This window comes from Leptonychotes weddellii, chromosome 9 (assembly GCF_054177405.1).
Source record: "Leptonychotes weddellii isolate Sample4059 chromosome 9, ASM5417740v2, whole genome shotgun sequence".
In the NCBI taxonomy this organism is placed as follows: domain Eukaryota; kingdom Metazoa; phylum Chordata; class Mammalia; order Carnivora; family Phocidae; genus Leptonychotes; species Leptonychotes weddellii.
Window position 1 is genome coordinate 54,827,075 of NC_138377.1, and position 19,384 is coordinate 54,846,458.

The following is a 19,384-nucleotide window of genomic DNA, read 5'->3' on the forward strand; positions in this document are numbered from 1 at the left end:
GTGCAGCCACTCTGGAGAACAGTATGGAGGTTCCTCAAAAAGCTGAAAATAGAGCTACCATATGATCCAGCAATTGCACTACTAGGTATTTACCCCAAAGATACAAATGTAGTGATCTGAAGGGGCACCTGCACCCCAATGTTTATAGCAGCAATGTCCACAATAGCCAAACTATGGAAAGAGCCTAGATGTCCATTGACTGATGAATGGATAAAGAAGATGTGGTATATATATACAATGCAATATTATGCAGCCATCAAAAAAAAAAAAGAAGTCTTGCCAGTGGATGGAACTAGAAGGTATTATGCTAAGCGAAATAAGTCAGTCAGTGAAAGACAAGTATCATATGATCTCACTGATATGAGGAATTTGAGAAACAAGACAGAAGATCATGGGGAAGGGGAGGGAAAAATGAAATAAGATGAAACCAGAGAGGGAGACAAACTATAAGAGACTCTTAATCTCAGAAAACAAACTGAGAGTTGCTGGAGTGGAGGGGGGTGGGAGGGATGGGGTGGCTGGGTGATGGACATTTGGGGAGGGCAAGTACTATAGTGAGTGCTGTGTATTGTGTAAGACTGATGAATCATAGACCTGTACCCCTGAAACAAATAATACATTATATGTTAGTTTAAAAAAAAAAGTTGGGGAATGTGACACTGACGCATATTTTACTAAATCTGGATAGGAGTGATTTGGTAATTTTTTTTTTTTTTACCTTGGTGTTTAATCTCATCAGTGGATTAACAGGATATTAACATAGGAATGAATAGGCCACATTCTGCAGGGATTCAGTGAATCAATATTTGTATGTGCATATGTATAATATACATATATGTAGAGCATCCTTCCCTATTTCTAAAAAGAGAAAAATGTAACTAAGAAATGTAACTAAATGTAACTGAGAAATATAATTGAAGTAAATTAAATTTACCATGTAAATTATGAAATAATTATAGTTCTGTTTTTTATGCATCAGTTAAAACATCCAATTTTTGCATCAATCTAGAAAATAAACCTCAGTTTAAATAATTTGTTTTCCCCCAATTTTTGTCATAAATTTATGCCTTAATACTGAGCTTACCCTGTATCATTTACTATCCTTAAATAAAAATGATACATACAAAAATAATACACCTACATACCTAATTAAATAAACAGTGGAAAGGAGGGAGAAAGGAAAGAAGGAAGCTACAAAAGCCTGGTGATGTAAGTGTGTTTTATAGATAAAACATGTTGACTACTCAAATCCTGCAGCTAGTTTTATTATTAGAAATGTGCATTTTTCAGAATGCCAGCAACTCTTGCTAATGGCATGAACAACAAAAAAAGATATAATCATTCACTGATTTATATTTCTGATAAGTTTAATATATATAAAAATGATTTAAAATTTGGTTTTATTTTTTTAAAAAATTTTATTTATTCGACAGAGGGAGAGATAGCGAGGGCAGGAACGCAAGCAGGGGGATTGGGAGAGGGAGAAGCAGGCTTCCCATGGAGCAGGGAGCCCGATGTGGGGCTCGATCCCAGGACCCCGGGATCATGACCTGAGCGGAAGGCAGACGCTTAACGACTGAGCCATCCAGGCCCCCCCCCAATTTTTTTTTTTTTAAGATTTTATTTATTTATTTGACACAGAGAGACACAGTGAGAGAGGGAACACTAGCAGGGGGAGTCGGAGAGAGAGAAGCAGGCCTCCCACTGAGCAGGGAGCCCAATGCGTGGCTCGATCCCAGGACCCTGAGACCATGACCTGAGCCGAAGGCAGACGCTTAACGACTGAGCCACCCAGGTGCCCCCCAAATTTGGTTTTAATTATAAAATAGAGTTAAGTTATAGATTCAGATAGTGGCTTTTTATTCTCTTAGTGTCCATGGGACATTTGAAAGACGTGGAATACAAGACAGTTTCTGTGTGTGCAGACAGACTGTCATGCATCTTGTAGTATGTTTAGCATTCCCTGGCTCATCCCATTAAATCTCTGTGGTATTCTCAATTTTTGTGACAATAAAACACTCTGAGAGTGCCCCGTAAAACATGGTAATGTCCATATGGAGAACCAGTGTTGGAAATAGAAACATGAAAAAGACCTCTTTTCTACCTTCACATAACTTACAGTTTAGCAAGAAGACAAACATGCAAAATAAGTATTACAAAAGAATATTGCTATGCTCTTAGAGTGTGAAAGACGGAATCCCTAACTCTGCTTAGGCTTAGGGAAGGCTTCATGGAGGAGGTAGTATAATATGAAGTGCAGGTAACAAAAGGGAAAGGAACCACATGGTGTGAATAACATCTACAAAGATGTGAGAGACCCTAAATTTTACATATATGTATATATATATATTTGGCTGTAGTAAAGAACAGGTGGGAGAGAGTGCTAGAAATATGAGATAGGCAAGAGCTAGACTCTGTTCAGAAACTTGTATGCCTACATTGTAGCGACTGGGATTACATGCTAGATAGATACTGGAAAACCTTTGAAGAGCTATAAATAGAAGAATGGCATGGATAGTTCTATATTTCAGAAGATCATATCAAGCTGAGAGTGGAAGATAGGTTGGAGGCCAGCCTGGAGGCAAGGAGACTAGTTAGGAAATATTAGCAATGTTCAAAGGAAGAGAAGTACCAGGACAGTGGAATTACAGTGGAAATATAAGGAAGAAGACAGATAAAAGTTTCTTTGGTGGTAAAATCAGTAGGTCTTGATGATTAATTGGGTGAGAGAAATGAGGAATTGGAGGAGTCTCAAGTTTGTTTCTTTCGCAACAGGGTGTAGCTGGAATTCACACATGAATAGAATTTTTAAAAATGCAAGTTTGGTGGTGGTGACTATGGTGGCCAGAGGGGTTGGTAAGAATGGGAGGACATGGTTAGTAAACTTAACTTTTAAATATTTTGAGTTGGAGCTGTTTTTGGGTCACTCAGGAAGAAATGTTCAGAAGATATCTGATCATAGGAGTATGAGGCTTAAGAGAGGAGTACAATATACTATTGTATATTGTATTGGCTACGGAGACGGAGCTGATTTCAGTACTTTGGTAATAGCAGAGTAGTTTGTATTAGACTAAACGTCCTGCATATTACAATTATAAGCTCTAGACAAAATATTAAAAAAAAATGAACTATTTGAAAATATTGGTGAGTGACCACAAGCAGGAAGAAACTAGAAAGAAAGTTTTAAAAAAGGGAACAACTCTGAGTGAAATGTCTGCTTTTGTGGCTTTTCACCTGAGGGAACTCCTTAGTCAGCAAGACTTTTGACAGCTAAAACTCAACCAGAAAGATGGAGTCTTAGGGGTTTGAAGTACCTAATATTCTTCTCTGAGTAATTAGAATTTTAATACTCTAAAGTAAAATAAATAGAAGCTATTTTCTATTGTTTTATTTAAGTTGTTTGGTTTCTGGCATTTACTTTAGAACAAAATTCATGTTTTACAGAATTTTAAGTAATACCGTTCTTAAGTGTGTAAGTTACAGGAGGGAGGTTTATACATTAGCTACATAGAAAAATGTCTCTCTATATAAAATGATAAAATTTCTGTCTGACCCTTATGGATGATTTTTTATTTTCTTTATATTTTTATTAATGAGAAGAACCTTTTTTACATATATTGCTTTTCTAATGAAATGAAACTCTATTCTGAGAAGATGCTTAGCAGAAGAACCCATAATTTCCAGTTTACTTCTTCAGCTTACTGTCTTGTTGCAGCATTCTTAATGAAATATGAAAACTTGATATATTTTTTAGGAAGATGGGACTGATAGTGCTGATCATGTTCGAAATTCCACTTGGGCAAAAAATGGCACCTACCAAGATGTTCTTCATAACGCCTCCGAAGAAGTCACAGAACAAAACATACGAGCTGGTACCCAGGCAGTTTTGCAGGTGGTTCACTTTTTGGTTATTTAAAAAAAATACAGTAAAGTAATTATTAAATATTTCAAATATATGGTTCAGTATTTGTACAGTATAATTTTTTAATAAACTCAACACCCACATTTAATCAGTTTTCATTAACAAATATTAATTTTGTTTTTTCCTTAACTTTTACTTCCTGATGTATATGTATTGATAAAAATTACATATTATTTTTCTAGACAATTGCAAAATTTATATAAATTGTGTCATGGTGTACTGTCATCTGGTACTTTCTTTTTGCATTAACCATTATGTTTTTGAGTTGTGTTGTTGATACATAGCTGTAGTTCATTCATTTTAGCTACTTTCTGGTATTGCAATTTATGACTATTTCACATTTTACTTATTTTTCTGTTGATGTTTTTTAAGTTGTTTCCAATTTCTCATTATTCCAAAGAGTGCTACGCTGAATGTACATTCTTATGTATGTATTTCTTTTGCACATGTGGGAGAATTTCCTTAGGATATATACCCAGAAGTGGAGTTACTGGGTTGGAGGAGTTGTACATTATCATCCTTACTTTCCTGTTATTGCCAAATTGTCTTCCAACATGATTATAATAATTTACATTTCCTTTAGTAGTGTTTGTGAGTTCTTATTTCCTTATATCTTCCTTCTTTACTTATAGAGTCACATTTTAATTTTTGCTGCCCCAAATATGTGAAATGTTATTTCATATTTTTGTTTCCTTTTTTTAATTTGCTTTTTTTCATCAGTACTGAAATTGAGCATCTTTTTATGAATTGCCTATTCATATACTTTTCCCCATATTCTGTTGGGTTGTCTTTTTCTTGTTGATTTGTAGGAGTTCATTATAGTCATTCATTTTTTAAATCAGACTGTTCTTGTCAAGACCACATGTGACCTCCACATTGTTAAATCAGATGTACATTTTTTCTTTTTTTTTTTTTTTTAAGAGAGAGAGCATGTGCACAAGTGGAGGGAGGAGAGGCAGAGGGGGAGGGAGAGAATCTTAAGCAGGCTCCACACTCAGCACGGGGTGTGACGTAGCGCCTTATCTCATGACCGTGAGATCATGACCTGAGCCGAAATCAAGAGTTGGATGCTTAACCGACTGAGCCACCCAGGCGCCCCAGATGTACATTTTTCAATCCTAATCTTACTGGATTTGTCAGGAGCATTTTATAGAATAGACCATTCCCTCTTTATTGAAACTCTTCTTCACTTGTCCTTCTGAATAGCATGCTTCCTGTTTTTCTGCTAACTCACTGGCCACTTCTCAGAATTTTTTACTTAATTTTTCATATGTCCCTAACCATTTCATTGTTGAAGGGCCCCAGATCAGTTCTTAGATCTCTTTTCTACTTATTCTGTGGTTCATCTCATCCATTCCTCTGGCTTTAAATGTCATCTATATACTGCATCATCTACAATTTTATTTCTAGTCTGAGACCTCTTGTCTGAATAAGAGTTTTTTGTTTTTGTTTTTAAGATTTTATTTATTCATTTGAGAGAGAGAGAGACAGGGCACAAACGGGGGTGGGGAGGGTAGAGGGAGAAGCAGACTCCCTGCTCAGTGGGGAGGACCCTGAGATCATGACCTGAGCTGAAGTCAGACGCTTAACTGACTGAGCCACCCAGGCACCCCTGAGTCTTAAACTCAAATATTCAAATGCCAACTTAACATCTTCACTTGGATATCAAATAGACATTTCAGACTTGACATGTCTAAAACTTCTGTTCTTGCTCAACAAACATGCTCTTCCTGCAGTTTTCCTTGTTTCATTTATAGCACCTGGTTTCCAATTGTTCAAGCCATCTTGTTTCCTGATTTTCTTTTACTTTTAATTAACTAATTAATTTTAAATATTTATTGATTTATTTTAGAGAGCGAGGGATTGGGGGGAGGGGCAGAGAGAGAGAGAGAGGGAGAGAGAAACCCAAGCAGACTCTGTGCTGCGGGTGGAGCCCAACACAGGGCTCCATCTCACGACCCTGAGATCAGACGTGAGCCAAAACCAAGAGTGAGACGCTCAACTGACTGCACCACCCAGGTACTCCCCTGCCTTCTTTTATATCCTACATCTAATTTGATAACACATCCTGGCCATCTTCAGAATGTATGCTGAATCTAACTATTCAACATTTACACTACTTCTTATGTCCAGGCCTCTGTGATCTTTCATCTGGATTATTGCAGTAAACTCCTAATTAGTATCCTTGCTCTGCTCTTGCCCACTCATCACTCTGGCATATTCTCAACAAGGTAGCCAGAGGGATTCTATAAAGTGTAAGTCAGATCATATCATTTTTCTGCTCAAAATCCTTCACTGGCTTTGCATTATCACTAAGCATAAAAGCAGAAGTCTTTCTAATGGTCTATAAGGTTTTACATCATTGCTCCTCAAGGTATGGTCCACAGACTAGTGCTGGCCCACAAGATAATTACAAAATTGAGACTAAGAGTTTAGAAACTAAGTCATCTAATATCTCTTGATTTTGATGGTTTGCATTTATATTTTTGTATGTCTGTTTTCATTTCCTTTTTCTTATTCATTTTTTTTTTAAGGATTTTATTTATTTATTTGACAGAGAGACAGCGAGAGAGGGAACACAAGCAGGGGGAGTGGGAGAGGGAGAAGCAGGCTTCCCGCGAAGCAGGGAGCCTGATGTGGGGCTTGATCCCAGGACCCTGGGATCATGACCTGAACCAAAGGCAGACACTTAATAACTGAGCCACCCAGGCACCCCTTATTAGTTCATTTTTATTGTATTTTACAATAGGATTGGCCTGCGAAGTTTGCGGGGAAAAATATATTCTTTCACCACTGGCAGTGTGAGAAGTTCTCCACATGCTCTGGTTCTGTTTCTCAACATCATTTCCCAACTGCTTCCCCACTTCTTCACTTCATTCTGTACTCCTTGCTGTTCCTTAAACATGCTAGGGAGGCTGTCAACTCAGGTCCTTTAAATTTGCTTTTTCTTTTGTCTGGAATGCTTTTCTCTCAAATTGCTCATAGTAATGTCCTTATTTTATTTCTAATAATTTATTTATTATTTATTTGTGCCTCTTGCTTTTCTTGGTCAGTGTTGCTAGACTTACAGTTACCTCTTTTCACTATTCTAAAGTTAGCTTAATAGTCTTTTTTCTCATTTTACAACTATGTTTTATTATGTAATTCATCCAGGGATTTAAATCAGGATTATGGGTATAGAAGATGTAAATATCCTAGCTTCACAATAGATGAAATGTTCCATACCTCCAAAGTATCTTTCAGAGCCTTTGTACACACCTGTCACCATTATAATTACTTTGTCTTCAATAACAAAATATAATGATTTGATTATAATAGTTCTTTAAAAACTTTTCTGTAGTAAAAGATGCATATTAATGGCACCTCATTAGTAGTACTATAATATGTGATCTATTCATTCAGTTTGTTACTACTAAAGCAGATAAACACACATAGACTATAAACATGAAAAGAGTAATAGATGGTATTGAACATCTTATTCTGAAAGTTCTTCTTAATTTAAGTATCCTCTTTTATCCTAAACTGTTTGTATTTTTTATTGTTTGTTTCATTTTATGACAGCAATAGAGTTATTATATTAAAGCTCTCAGTTTTAAAAAATGCTATTTTTCACTTGGTTTCTTTTCCTTGGGTGCCTAGTAGTGATTTTATATTTGTCTAGATAAACATAAAAATAAAATGGTTTAATGGGTTTAAATTTCACATGTCAAGCTAGTGGTAGAAATAGGATCAGAATTAACCTGTAGTCTTACGCTTTTAAGTTCATTGTAGATCACCTAGTGATCAGCATCTGAATTTATTTTTTTTAAATAAATTTTAATTTTATAATGAATAGCTAATGATGTCTTTTGTCTTAGGTGTTTATTATAAACTCATCAAACATATTTCTTCTTGAACCTGCAAATGAAATTAAAAACCTTCTGGATGAGCACACAGATATGTGTAAACGCATTCTTAATATTTATCGGTTCATGGTTGTACAAGTATCAATGGACAAAAAGACTTGGTAAAAAATATTTATCCTTTATTTTTTTTTAATTGTGTATATATAATTACAGTAATTTTTAGAGGAGTAGTGTCTGTGAACAGGGCTTGTCGCAATATTGTAGAGGCTTCTATTAGCAAGTAAATATTTTTTGTAATAATTATGATGACAGTAGTAGTCTCCACTTTATCTTAGACACCTTTGATCAGCCGTCCTGGATTAGTTTTCCAAAGTGGACATATGATGCCCCTCCCCCCCGACCACTCTCAGGAATGAATACATGCGTGAATAAATGAATTTATGCATGTGTGAATAAAAGAATAAGTAAATGATTAAGTGTGTGAATGCCTGATTTCTCAACTTGGCATTTAAGGCCATGTACAGTGAGGTCCCTGCCTAATTTTCTGTCTTTCTCTCAAGCCTAAACTCAACCCTGCAGAATGGGATCCAGCTCCGAGCTTTACCAGACTGCTGTTTCCTGTGCACGTTCTGAACTTTTTTTTTTTTTTTAAAGATTTTATTTATTTATTTGACAGAGAGAGACACAGTGAGGGAGGGAGCACAGCAGGGGGAGTGGGAGAGGAAGAAGCAGGCTGCCTGCGGAGCAGGGAGCCTGATGCCGGGCTCGATCCCAGGACTCTGGGATCATGACCTGAGCCGAAGGCGGGCGCTTAACAACTGAGCCACCCAGGCGCCCCCATTCTGAACTTTTCTGTAGAATTCTTGCCATCTTTTTCTGTTGTCACAGTAACTCTTTAGATTCCACCTTCCTTTTTCCACATATCCTTACTTACAATTTTCCCCCCACTTCTTTTCAGTATGTATTTGTACCTTTGTTTTAGTTCTTTTCAAAATTGTCTGAATCCTTAAATTACTTGTATAAATGTCTGTTTACCTCTGAATTGAAAGGCCCTAAAAAGTATGTCTCTGTTGTCTTTGTTTTTATGTTTCCTACATTCTTAGGATAGTATTTTATATATTATTTGTACTCTATAAATATTTAATTGAATGGAAAAATAGGCCTTTTGGGGAAAAGAACAGTTCTTCAGTTTTTGTAAAAATGATACATGTTCATTGTAAAAATCAAACAAAGAAAAGTTTTAAAAAGAAAATAAAAGTTGCCCCAAAACTCATTCTCTGGAGGTAATCATTGTTTGCCCTTTGATGAACATCTGGTTCACCAAACCATTTATATAGTCACATAGTATTATGCCATTTGTATGTGCCATAATTTTCTTAACCAGTCCCCTTTTGATGGATATATAGTTATTTCCATTTTATTTTGGGGTGGAGGGAAGACAGTGATCATCCTTATACATACATAATTTTTCTCCTTTGACTTATTCTTAAAAAGTGGAAGTACTTAGTGAAAGATTATGCCTAGTACATGTTTTGCTGCATATGAAAAAATGGCTTTATTTTGAAAAAATTCTTTATTAGCAGTATTCATAGAGTTACATCAGGAAGTATTATTAACTTAATTGGAACACTTTTCGATGCCAGGTATGTTTTTAAGCACTATACATGCATTTTCTTTCTTAATTCTTGTAGCACCTCTCAGGTAGATAATATCTCTATTTTACGTGGTTGTTCTTAGGCACAAAGAGATTAGTTCATTTATCTTTGTTTACATAGCTGAGATTTGAACTGGTCCTTCAGACTGCAGAACCTAGGTTATTATTATCCAGTAACCGTACTACTTTGGACCATTCTTTTGTTAGTCTCCGCCCCCCCTTCCTTTTTTTTTTTTTAAATGTACTTTGCATCAGTGCTGTTGAGCCAGGTTAAAGTGAGGCCTGCTATATGGAACACAATTTTAGAATTAAAAAAATTTTTTTTATAAGTTCCCTTGAAGTCATAGCATTATGAGAGATTACTCACATATTTATATTGAATTTATTTTATTTATTTATTTTTTTAAAGATTTTATTTATTTGACAGAGAGAGACACAGCGAGAGAGGGAACACAAGCAGGGGGAGTGGGAGAGGGAGAAGCAGGTTTCCCGCCGAGCAGGGAGCCCGATGTGGGGCTCGATCCCAGGACCCTGGGATCATGACCTGAGCCAAAGGCAGACGCTTAACGACTGAGCCACCCAGGCGCCCCTACATTGAATTTATAAGATTTTATGAATTAAAATCATTACTATCATATTACAAAGTGAAAGGTTATATATGAATGAGTTTTGATTTGACCACAAGTCAGATAAGATTTTTTTGGAAAATCTATACTTTATTGCATATGTGGTTGATTTCAAAAAGTTCTTCATTTCATACAGCTAAGCCAGAAGACTGAGATTACAAATGTGGCAACTTTGATTTTTATCTTATGAATAAATACGTGTATTTATTTGTTAATAAATTCAGGATATTTTTCATTGAGTGATACTTTTCTATTTGATTCTGCCCTCCCTTCCCAGAAAAATGATGACTTCTAGGTCTGTGATCTCTTGCTACCTCTGCCACGTTTCTCACATGGATTGTTCCACGTCCCACATGTTGCTGTGTCTGGAATGGGCCCACAGACAAATCAGAGAGGAGGCTGTGATAGGGACTTGGGCTGGTAGTCTGGCTGTACACCCAAACTGAAATACCCCTTTTCACATGTGGTTTAATCAGTTTCCAAATTATCAAGTGCAAATAAGGTGGTTTTATGGTCTTAAGCATCCAGGAGAAAGCGGCAAGGTAGAAATACTATTAGGATTGTCTTGACTTGGAGTACACAAGGAGAATAAAGGGTTAAAAAATGGCCAAACTTAAAAGGGTGGAAAGAGGCAAAAGAGTGATGGTCCTTGATAACCTGTCAAGATCACTGTGATCTATTAATCTTAAAAATCATGTAGTTTTTGCAGTTGCACCTGGTACACTTCTGGTTCTGTGCTTATTCTCCATATTATAAAGATGAAGAATAGATATATAGGCATCAAGGTAGAACTATATTGTATAGATAGAGGAATGTTCTTCAAACAGCTTCGTAAGGTTATTACTTGATTTTTGGGGGGTCGGGGGATGGGAGCAGCCACCACATTCTCACCTCCCAATAATGAGCTTTTGCATACATTTTTAATTGATGAGAGGGTTTTGTGATTGAAAAATGTTTTTTAAAATGGCTGGTATAGTTTATAAAATGGAATTTTAAATTTTAATATTTAAAGAATTCTAAAAATTGGAAAGATATTTGATATTTGACTTATTGAAAGATAATACATTTTATAACAAATATTAATTTTGAAGTTATTCATTAACCAAAACCAAACACATATGAGAAGGAAACATTAATTAATTTTTTTACTTTAAGGGAACAGATGCTGCTTGTGTTGCTCAGAGTCACGGAGTCCGTACTGAAGATGCCATCACAAGCTTTTCTACAGTTCCAGGGGAAAAAAAATATGACCTTGGCAGGTCGACTTGCAGGACCACTTTTCCAGGCAATAAAAATAAATAAATAGATAGATAAATAGATGGATAGATACGTATTTTTATAAGATTCATTGAGCCCTGAACTTGTTACTTGGGGGAAAAAAGCTTTAAATCAAAGATCATTTCATATTAAAGGAACTTTTGTAGAACTAAATTTAAAGTTGCTTATCTAAATAGGCTATTTGCCATGCATAGAAACTCACAACCTAGTATAAGAGTGGAGGAAATACCAGGTCTATGTAAAGAGTGTTGAAACAGGCTGATGATATTTAACTTTTTCTCTTGTGTGGCATACTTACATGATTGCAAAAAGCTGCCAGGGAGCTTCATGAGTAATGGCCTGATTGTTTGCTTTATCAGTTTCCAAGTCTCTGGCATTGTTAGAAAAACAAAACTTTCTTTTAAGTTGTTCTATAGTAATGGAAAAGTAGTTAATAATCAAGAATCTTTCTTATCATGCTGTTCTGTAAGACTTCATTCACTTCTGTATTTAAGTATCAGTGGTAGTTTGAATATACAAGAATTATGTATTGTGTTTTCCAACCTGAGGATAGAGTATTGACTTTAAATGTATTATGGATTCTTTGGAAATACCAAAATAATATGTTCTTAAGATGACACATTAAATACAAATACATGGATAAAATGGTTCTTAATATCAAAGATAAAAAGCTACTCAGATCTAATTCTTGGCCATAAGTATAGTCATTCAAATCATTTTTTAAAAAATATTCTTATGCCTAAAATTTTATGCTAGTAGTGAATAATCTTTTGAAACCAGTTACATTTATTATCTAAACTCCTCTTAACTTCATTAGCCCTTTTTATAAACATTTCCCAATTGTTAGAACTAACCCAATGTTGAAACTATAGGAAGGCAAAATTTTAGCTTGCTATGTAGAATAACTTTTTTGTAGTATAAATGTTTCAAGATAGAATAGAGAGTCACTAGTTTTTACTGTTCTATACTGTAAACTCTGTTCATTTCATCTTGCATTTAATGTATAAATTTATGTGAATTCCTTAGTAAAATTTAGAGTTAAGCTTTTGAAAAACTTTTTACTATTCGCTTCTTCAATAGGAGGTTCTATCTTCAGTAGAAATCCCTAAAATCTCAGGCGTAATGGCTGATCAGTAATTTCTGCCCTCAGTGAATAAGTTTTATTCTATGATTGGATATTTTACAAAATGCCTTTAATTCTTCTGGTATCTTCAAAGTGAAATTTAATTTTATTCTTTAATTTACATACAATTTTTCAAAAACATTTCATTAAGTATATCTGCAGTAACTTGTTTTTAGAATATTCAAATTATATACTGAGTTTCATCTTCAATTTGAGAATGTAGGTTTTGGTCAGTTTAGCTCAATAAGCATTAGTAAATAATTCAACATAATAATTTCAAATTTTTAATAGTGTGGAGACTTTTCAAGCAGCATTTATTTAACATTAATGTAATACAGCATGAAGGATAGTTACAACTTAAGGATATTTCTTTTCAGTTTTGATAAGTTGTCCTAATTGCTAGAATGTTGGGTGTTAGCAATTGTTGAAATGAAATTTATAGTAGGTATTAATGATTGCATGAATTCCTTTATAAGTATTATGTACCAAGAAAGGGTCATGGATACTATGTGATTTAAAATTCTGCTTGTTCTTAGGGTTTTTTTTTATGATTGAATATCTGAATTTGAACGTATTTCATTGTAATTTATTTGTCTTTATAGACTCTTATCGTTGCCTGGATCAAAGCAAATCTTAATGTGTACATCTCTCGAGAACTATGGGATGACTTACTCTCAGTATTATCGTCATTGACCTATTGGGAAGAGTTAGCCACTGAGTGGTCGCTGACTATGGAAACTCTAACTAAAGTTTTAGCAAGAAATTTATATAGTTTGGATCTCAGTGATTTACCATTGGATAAGCTGAGTGAACAGAAGCAAAAAAAGCACAAAGGGAAAGGTAAGAGTTGTCCACAGAGATGCTCCCCATAAATTTGTTTAAATAATTTGGTCTGGGAAAATCAAGCTAGGGAGACAGGTGACGGTAAAAAATTATGTTTTCTCTTAACTGTTCCCTCCTTCATTTGCCCTGCAGATTAAAAATTTTCAACAATAAAACATGTAGGTACCTTGTAATTTTTCTTGAAGAACCTTAAAATCAGTAATTTTGATGAGAAATAAAGTGTTCTGTATATATCTAGCTAAAATTTAAATAATTTATAATCTTAAATATTTTATTTTAAATAATTAACCAAAATGGAAATTTATAAAATGTTCTTCCTTTTTATCATATGCAACTTTTTGTTAGAATTTAGAAGGTGATTTCATGTTACTCTATTTAAAAAGAATTACGTGAAAAATTCTGTTGAAAGCATTTTCTTAGTTTTAACTAAAAGCAAACATTCCCTAGATGTGGATTATGTATCTATTGAGTGTTAAAAAGGGGAGAGGGACAATGACATAGTGATTATATTGTTAATACATGTTTTTATAGTCCTTGATGTGTTATTATTTTTCACTCTTAATAAGTAGTTGCTGGCTAGAGATTATGCCTGAGTCACACTTCCTATTTAAAAGTAGTCCATGGTAGTTAATTATGTGACCAAAATACTTTTTCCTAGACTATTTATTTCCCAACTGGCTATTATTGGCAGGTAGAGATTTAGTAACTTCCATCACAGGATGGCTTTTGGTTAGCTCATTTCTCAAACTTTTTTGCTTATCCAGATGTTTCTTCTTTAATGGAACAAGTGGATGGCAAAGGATTTAATAATAGTTTATTTTTGATGGTGTAATTTTAGAATTCTGTATCGGTTTTGGAATATGATTTTTACATAAATTGAAGTTCAAAAAAGCCTTATGGTACACAAGCATTTAACTTGATACTTCATAATGCATTATGAGTAAACCTGAGAATCTGAGGCAAGGTAGCACGCATAATTTGAAGAGATTATTAATCAGGTGACAGTATACTGAGCTTGAAAATCTGCATTTCTAGGAGTTGGACATGAATTTCAGAAAGTTTCAGTTGACAAGTCATTTTCTAGAGGATGGAGTCGTGATCAGCCTGGCCAAGCCCCAATGAGACAGAGAAGTGCAACAACCACTGGTTCCCCAGGAACCGAAAAGGCAAGGAGTATAGTACGGCAAAAAACCGTCGGTATGTACTCTTTAAAATAATGAGAATTGTACAGGGCAATACGTTTATAGTCCTTAGTAACAATCTATGTAAATACATAGTTACCTTTTAACTTTGGTCGTTAAAGGAAAAACTTCTATAGCAAAACCTTTTATTTTTTTTCAGTAGTAGTCAAGAGTCTAATGACATGCTATTAAGATTTATCTTACATTAGCATTTTTATGTAGTTTATTTTACTGTAGGTATCAATAATTTTAAACTGTTTTTTACAGAATTGAAGAAATAGAACTCAGATTCGCTTTACAGAACTCATGCATTAACTGGTAGAGGTTCTACTAAGTGAATATACTCACAAACGGGAAATTAGGGTAGCTAATTTTCAGTGCTACAGTTATATAATTAGATTGGCTTCACACACTTCCAACTAGGAATCTGCTTGCAGATAGCTGAGACCAAGGTGGAGGTTGTTGCTAGATTCCTTGCAGCTTTTAACAGACATGGAAGAAATTTCTATGATCTTGGAAGTAGCAGCAAAGGAGCAATAATGGGAAGAATTTCTGGATGTAGGACCACTCAGTATACTCTGGACCTAGCTACCATCTTATTCCTCTTCCTCTCAGAGACTTATAACTTGGTCTGAATTGTAGTAGGAAGAGTGCTGCAATGAAAATTAAGAAGGCTTTGTCCTAATCTCTTTTTTTACTCTTACTTTCATCACTGAATAGCTAGATAATCTTGAACTTCCTAGGCTTTATTTACTTCATCTGTGTAATGGGAATAATAATACTTTATATGCCTGAAACAAAATTGCTTGAAGTTACTTTAGGTTTTACAATTTATAATTTTTTAAAAGATTTTATTTATTTATTTGAGAGAGAGAGAGAACGAGGGTTTGCGAGTGCACCAACAGGGGGGAGGGGCAAAGGGAGAGGGAGAAGCAGACTCCCCACTGAGCAGGGAGCCCAACTCAGGGCTTTATCCCAGACCCCTGAGGTCATGACCTGAGCTGAAGTCAGATGCTTAAATGAGCCACCCAGGCACCCCTACAGTCTATGATTTTTATGGAAGGAGCATTTTTTTGTGGAAATATATCTATATTTAATGGTAATCATGAAAAACACTGTTTTAAAGAAATTTAAAAGAATTAAAAATTACAGTTAATTTTAAATCCTTCAAAAGACTTATATTTTCACAGTTGTTTTCTGCCTATAAAATAAGCATAGAATTGTCTATGTCAAGAAGAATAGGGACGCCTGAGTGGCTCAGTTGTTAAGCGTCTGCCTTGGGCTCAGGTCATGATCCCAGGGTCCTGAGATTGAGCCCCACATCGGGCTCCCTACTTGGCGGGAGCCTGCTTCTCCCTCTCCCACTCCCCATGCTTGTGTTCGTGCTCTCACTATCTCTCTCTGTCAAATAAATAAATAAAATCTTTAAAAAAAAAAAAAAGAAGAAATGATACAAGGATAAAGGGTATGGATGAATTAAAATTAATATAATCAAAGTTTTGGTATAGAATCACTTTTTGAGATTCTTAGGAAGATGTTGATTACATCTGAAATGCCTTTCTTCATTTTATATTAATGTCACATTTAATGAAAATATTTATGTATTGGTTAGGACAGAATTGTTCTTTTAAGTTTAAAATTTTACTTTGTTTTACTTAAAATGTATCTTTTTAAAGTTCCTTATGTAATTTTTCTGATTATAGAAGTAATTTATGCTTAGTGTGAAATGTAAAGTTTAAGGAAACATCAGTGAGCTGTCTAATGAGAAACAGTCATTAGCATGTTGGCATATTTCTCATCTTTAAAAAGCATATAATGAGCAAAATACTCATCTTCAATTCCTCCCTGACTGTGATTACTTTCTGGTACCTATGCCAAATCAACCTTGTCTGGCTTGTTCATTAAACAAACCTATCAAATAAAAAGTTGAAGTATTAACAATTTTGTTCAGAAAAGTACCTGCATAAGTTGGAAAATACTAAAAGGGGCAGCAGATTAATTTAGGATAGTGTTTGAATATATATTTTCTTAAAATATTAAATTTTTATGTTCATAGTGAGTGTACACAGTTAAAAATTCAATCTATGATAAAGTGTATACATTCTAGTAAGTCCCTCATCACTACTCCTAAGGTTTTGCTTATGCCAACACATTATTAAAGGAGATGCAGTGAATTTAGGACTTACTTTAGACTTACTTTAGAATACGTTTATGAGAAGTAATAACTTGTTTGCAGTTATGATTCAGGAACTGGTATTCAATTGTTGGAACAAATATATCACTGTTTCTGTTTTCAGATTTTCCTTTTACTTTATTTTTATTATAATCTTTAGCCTTAGTTTGGGGACTTATAAAGGTATTTCCGCCAGTGGACAGACATGTATGTATGATGTGAATTTTATTTAATTATAAATATGGAGAACTATGTGTAATTTTAGAAGTGAGAAAAGACTAAGACTTGCCTTCCTTCTATTTATTTTGTATTTGTGAGCTTTTAGTGATTTAATACATTTGCTGTTTTTATGAATTTCTTCTGTTGCATGGGAACTCTTGAATGAAGGTTACAGTTTTTGACATAATATGATCCAAGATGAATTCATATGGAATGCATCTGGTTTTTTTTTTTAAGATTTTATTTATTTGACAGAGAGAGAGACAGTGAGAGAGGGAACACAAGCAGAGGGAGTGGGAGAGGGAGAAGCAGGCTTCCAGAGGAGCAGGGAGCCCGATGAGGGGCTCGATCCCAGGACCCGGGATCATGACCTGAGCCGAAGGCAGACGGTTAACGACTGAGCCACCCAGGGGCCCCCTGTTTTTCTTTTTTATTCATTTTTTTGAGACAGTAAAGATACAAAGCCTTCAAAAATTGGCATGCTTATATGTTTGAAAATTTGTTTTTACTTCTTGATTTCTTGATGTTACATTTTTTATACTGCCCTTTCATTTACAGATTTAAGATCACTGATATGGGTGGCTTAGGAATGTATGTGGCAGTAGGAATTTCATTGGCTTTCTGGAGATTTCTGACCTAAGCTTTAGATTAGTAAATCCCCAAAAATCCTAGTAGTTATTTCATCATAAGTAATTTTCTGTAGTGTAGGATACATGGCTGTGAGGCACTGGACAGATTTTCAGGTATGCATAAAGACCTGTAGTATAGTGAAAAAAATAGAGGGGTGCATTTTTGTAGAATTCATTTAGGATCATAACAAACTTAAACCACTGCGATTATGGCAAGTTCCAAGGGAAATGCCCAAGCTCTTCCTTCAGGTTGGTGGTAGGAAAGAAGGAATAAAAGGAATTGTTATATGCAAGGAATTATCTAACCCAAGGGAAAAAAAACAGAAGAAAACTTGTAATTCTTCTGTAGAATTGAAAATTGAATCAGATTAGTTTTAAAAGAGTCAATTTAGTTTTAAAATAAGTATCCTTTTTTGGTTTATTCCTCTGTATGTTCGCAACTGAAACCTTTCCTTTTATTTATGCCATACTCCCCAAATACAGATATTCATTCAATAAGCCTTTATTGAGCTCTATGTGCCAAGTTCTAGGATTATAAAGATCAGAGGATATAGTTGTTGTGTTTGAAAAGTTGGGAGGCTGACATAAAAAACATACAGTCCACTAAAAATAGATTTTAAGCTTTGCAAAAGCAGGGATTCTTAACTGTTTTGTTCATTGCTGTATTGCCAGTAAGTTAATTATGTGGAAGAATCAGAAAAGCTTCACAGATGAGATGACATTTTGAGTAAGAAGGAGTGTCAGGAGGAAAAGACGACCAGGGATATTATGAATTCACAAAGCTATGCTGTTTTGAAAGAGCATGAAAATTTCAGGGAGTATAAAAGAGTATAAAAATTCTCTGTGGCAGCAGCTTGTGAGAACAGGAGGAAAAGATGCAGTTGTAGTGATTTGTGCAGCCGGGTCCCATAGGCCTTGTGTGACAGGCTAAGCAATTTAGGCATCTGTGGGGGAACAAAAAGTTGACATTAACCCGGATAGCCAAGATTTTGAATTGATATTAACGCTCAAATTTTTTTTTAACCAGTCATATTATACTGGATATTATGCAATATTGTTTCTTTTAAGTCCTCTATTCATACATAAAAATATGCATACCTTTGTTCAAGAACCCCTAAACTGGAAGTTAAGTTAAAAACATGTTTGGGAAGTATAAACTCGACGATTAAAAAATTATTTCTGAGTGTGCTAAAATTTGTCTTTAATCGTATGAACTGGTGACTCCTTATACAAGACTACCAAATGCAACTACAAATGTAATTTTTGAAAAGTAATCCAGTTTTTAAGTTATCTTTAAGAACTTAATCTTTAAAGTTTTTATATTATATGCTTAAGATTTAAATTAACACAAATTTGTTTATTTTTCTCAATGACTTTATTTTTCATCCAGATTGCAAATTCTATTTTTTGTAAATATTTCTCCTTAAAAACTTTAAATTATACTGTTAAACTTATTATTTTTTTTAATTTATTTATTTGAAAGAGAGAGCGCAAGCAGGGGGAGGGACAGAGGGAGAGGGAGAAGCAGACTCCCCACTGAGCAAGGAGCCCAATGTGGGGCTCAGTCCCAGGACCCCAGGATCATGACCTGAGCCGAAGGCAGTCGCTTAACCAACTGAGCCACCCAGGTGTCCTATATACTGTTACACTTTAATATAAGTAAGAGATATGAATTTAAGTAAGCATTCTTCTCCTATGCAGATCAAATGCTAACCATGAGATTCAATCCTTTAGATTATGAATTACATAAAATGTTCTAAAAATGACGTAGGAGTGACTTCAAAACTTTGTTAGGGAAGAGTATGAAAGTAGAAATGATTTGTTTTTGGAATTCAGCTTCATTAAGAAGAATGACTCGGGATTGCCTTGTTATGGCTCAGAGAAATGCTCA

General features: G+C 34.7%; 1 protein-coding gene across 1 annotated transcript in view; it reads left to right on the top strand.

The window, feature by feature from the left end:
• The window catches only part of RALGAPA1 (Ral GTPase activating protein catalytic subunit alpha 1), a 239,831-nt gene that overhangs the window by 68,861 nt on the left and 151,586 nt on the right, over positions 1 to 19,384 (top strand). The window contains exons 12-16 of the mRNA XM_081829769.1: positions 3,755 to 3,892; positions 7,780 to 7,928; positions 11,203 to 11,332; positions 13,051 to 13,288; positions 14,327 to 14,488. Of these exons, the coding sequence (XP_081685895.1) occupies positions 3,755 to 3,892; positions 7,780 to 7,928; positions 11,203 to 11,332; positions 13,051 to 13,288; positions 14,327 to 14,488 (817 nt within the window). The remainder of the gene's footprint in view (positions 1 to 3,754; positions 3,893 to 7,779; positions 7,929 to 11,202; positions 11,333 to 13,050; positions 13,289 to 14,326; positions 14,489 to 19,384) is intronic.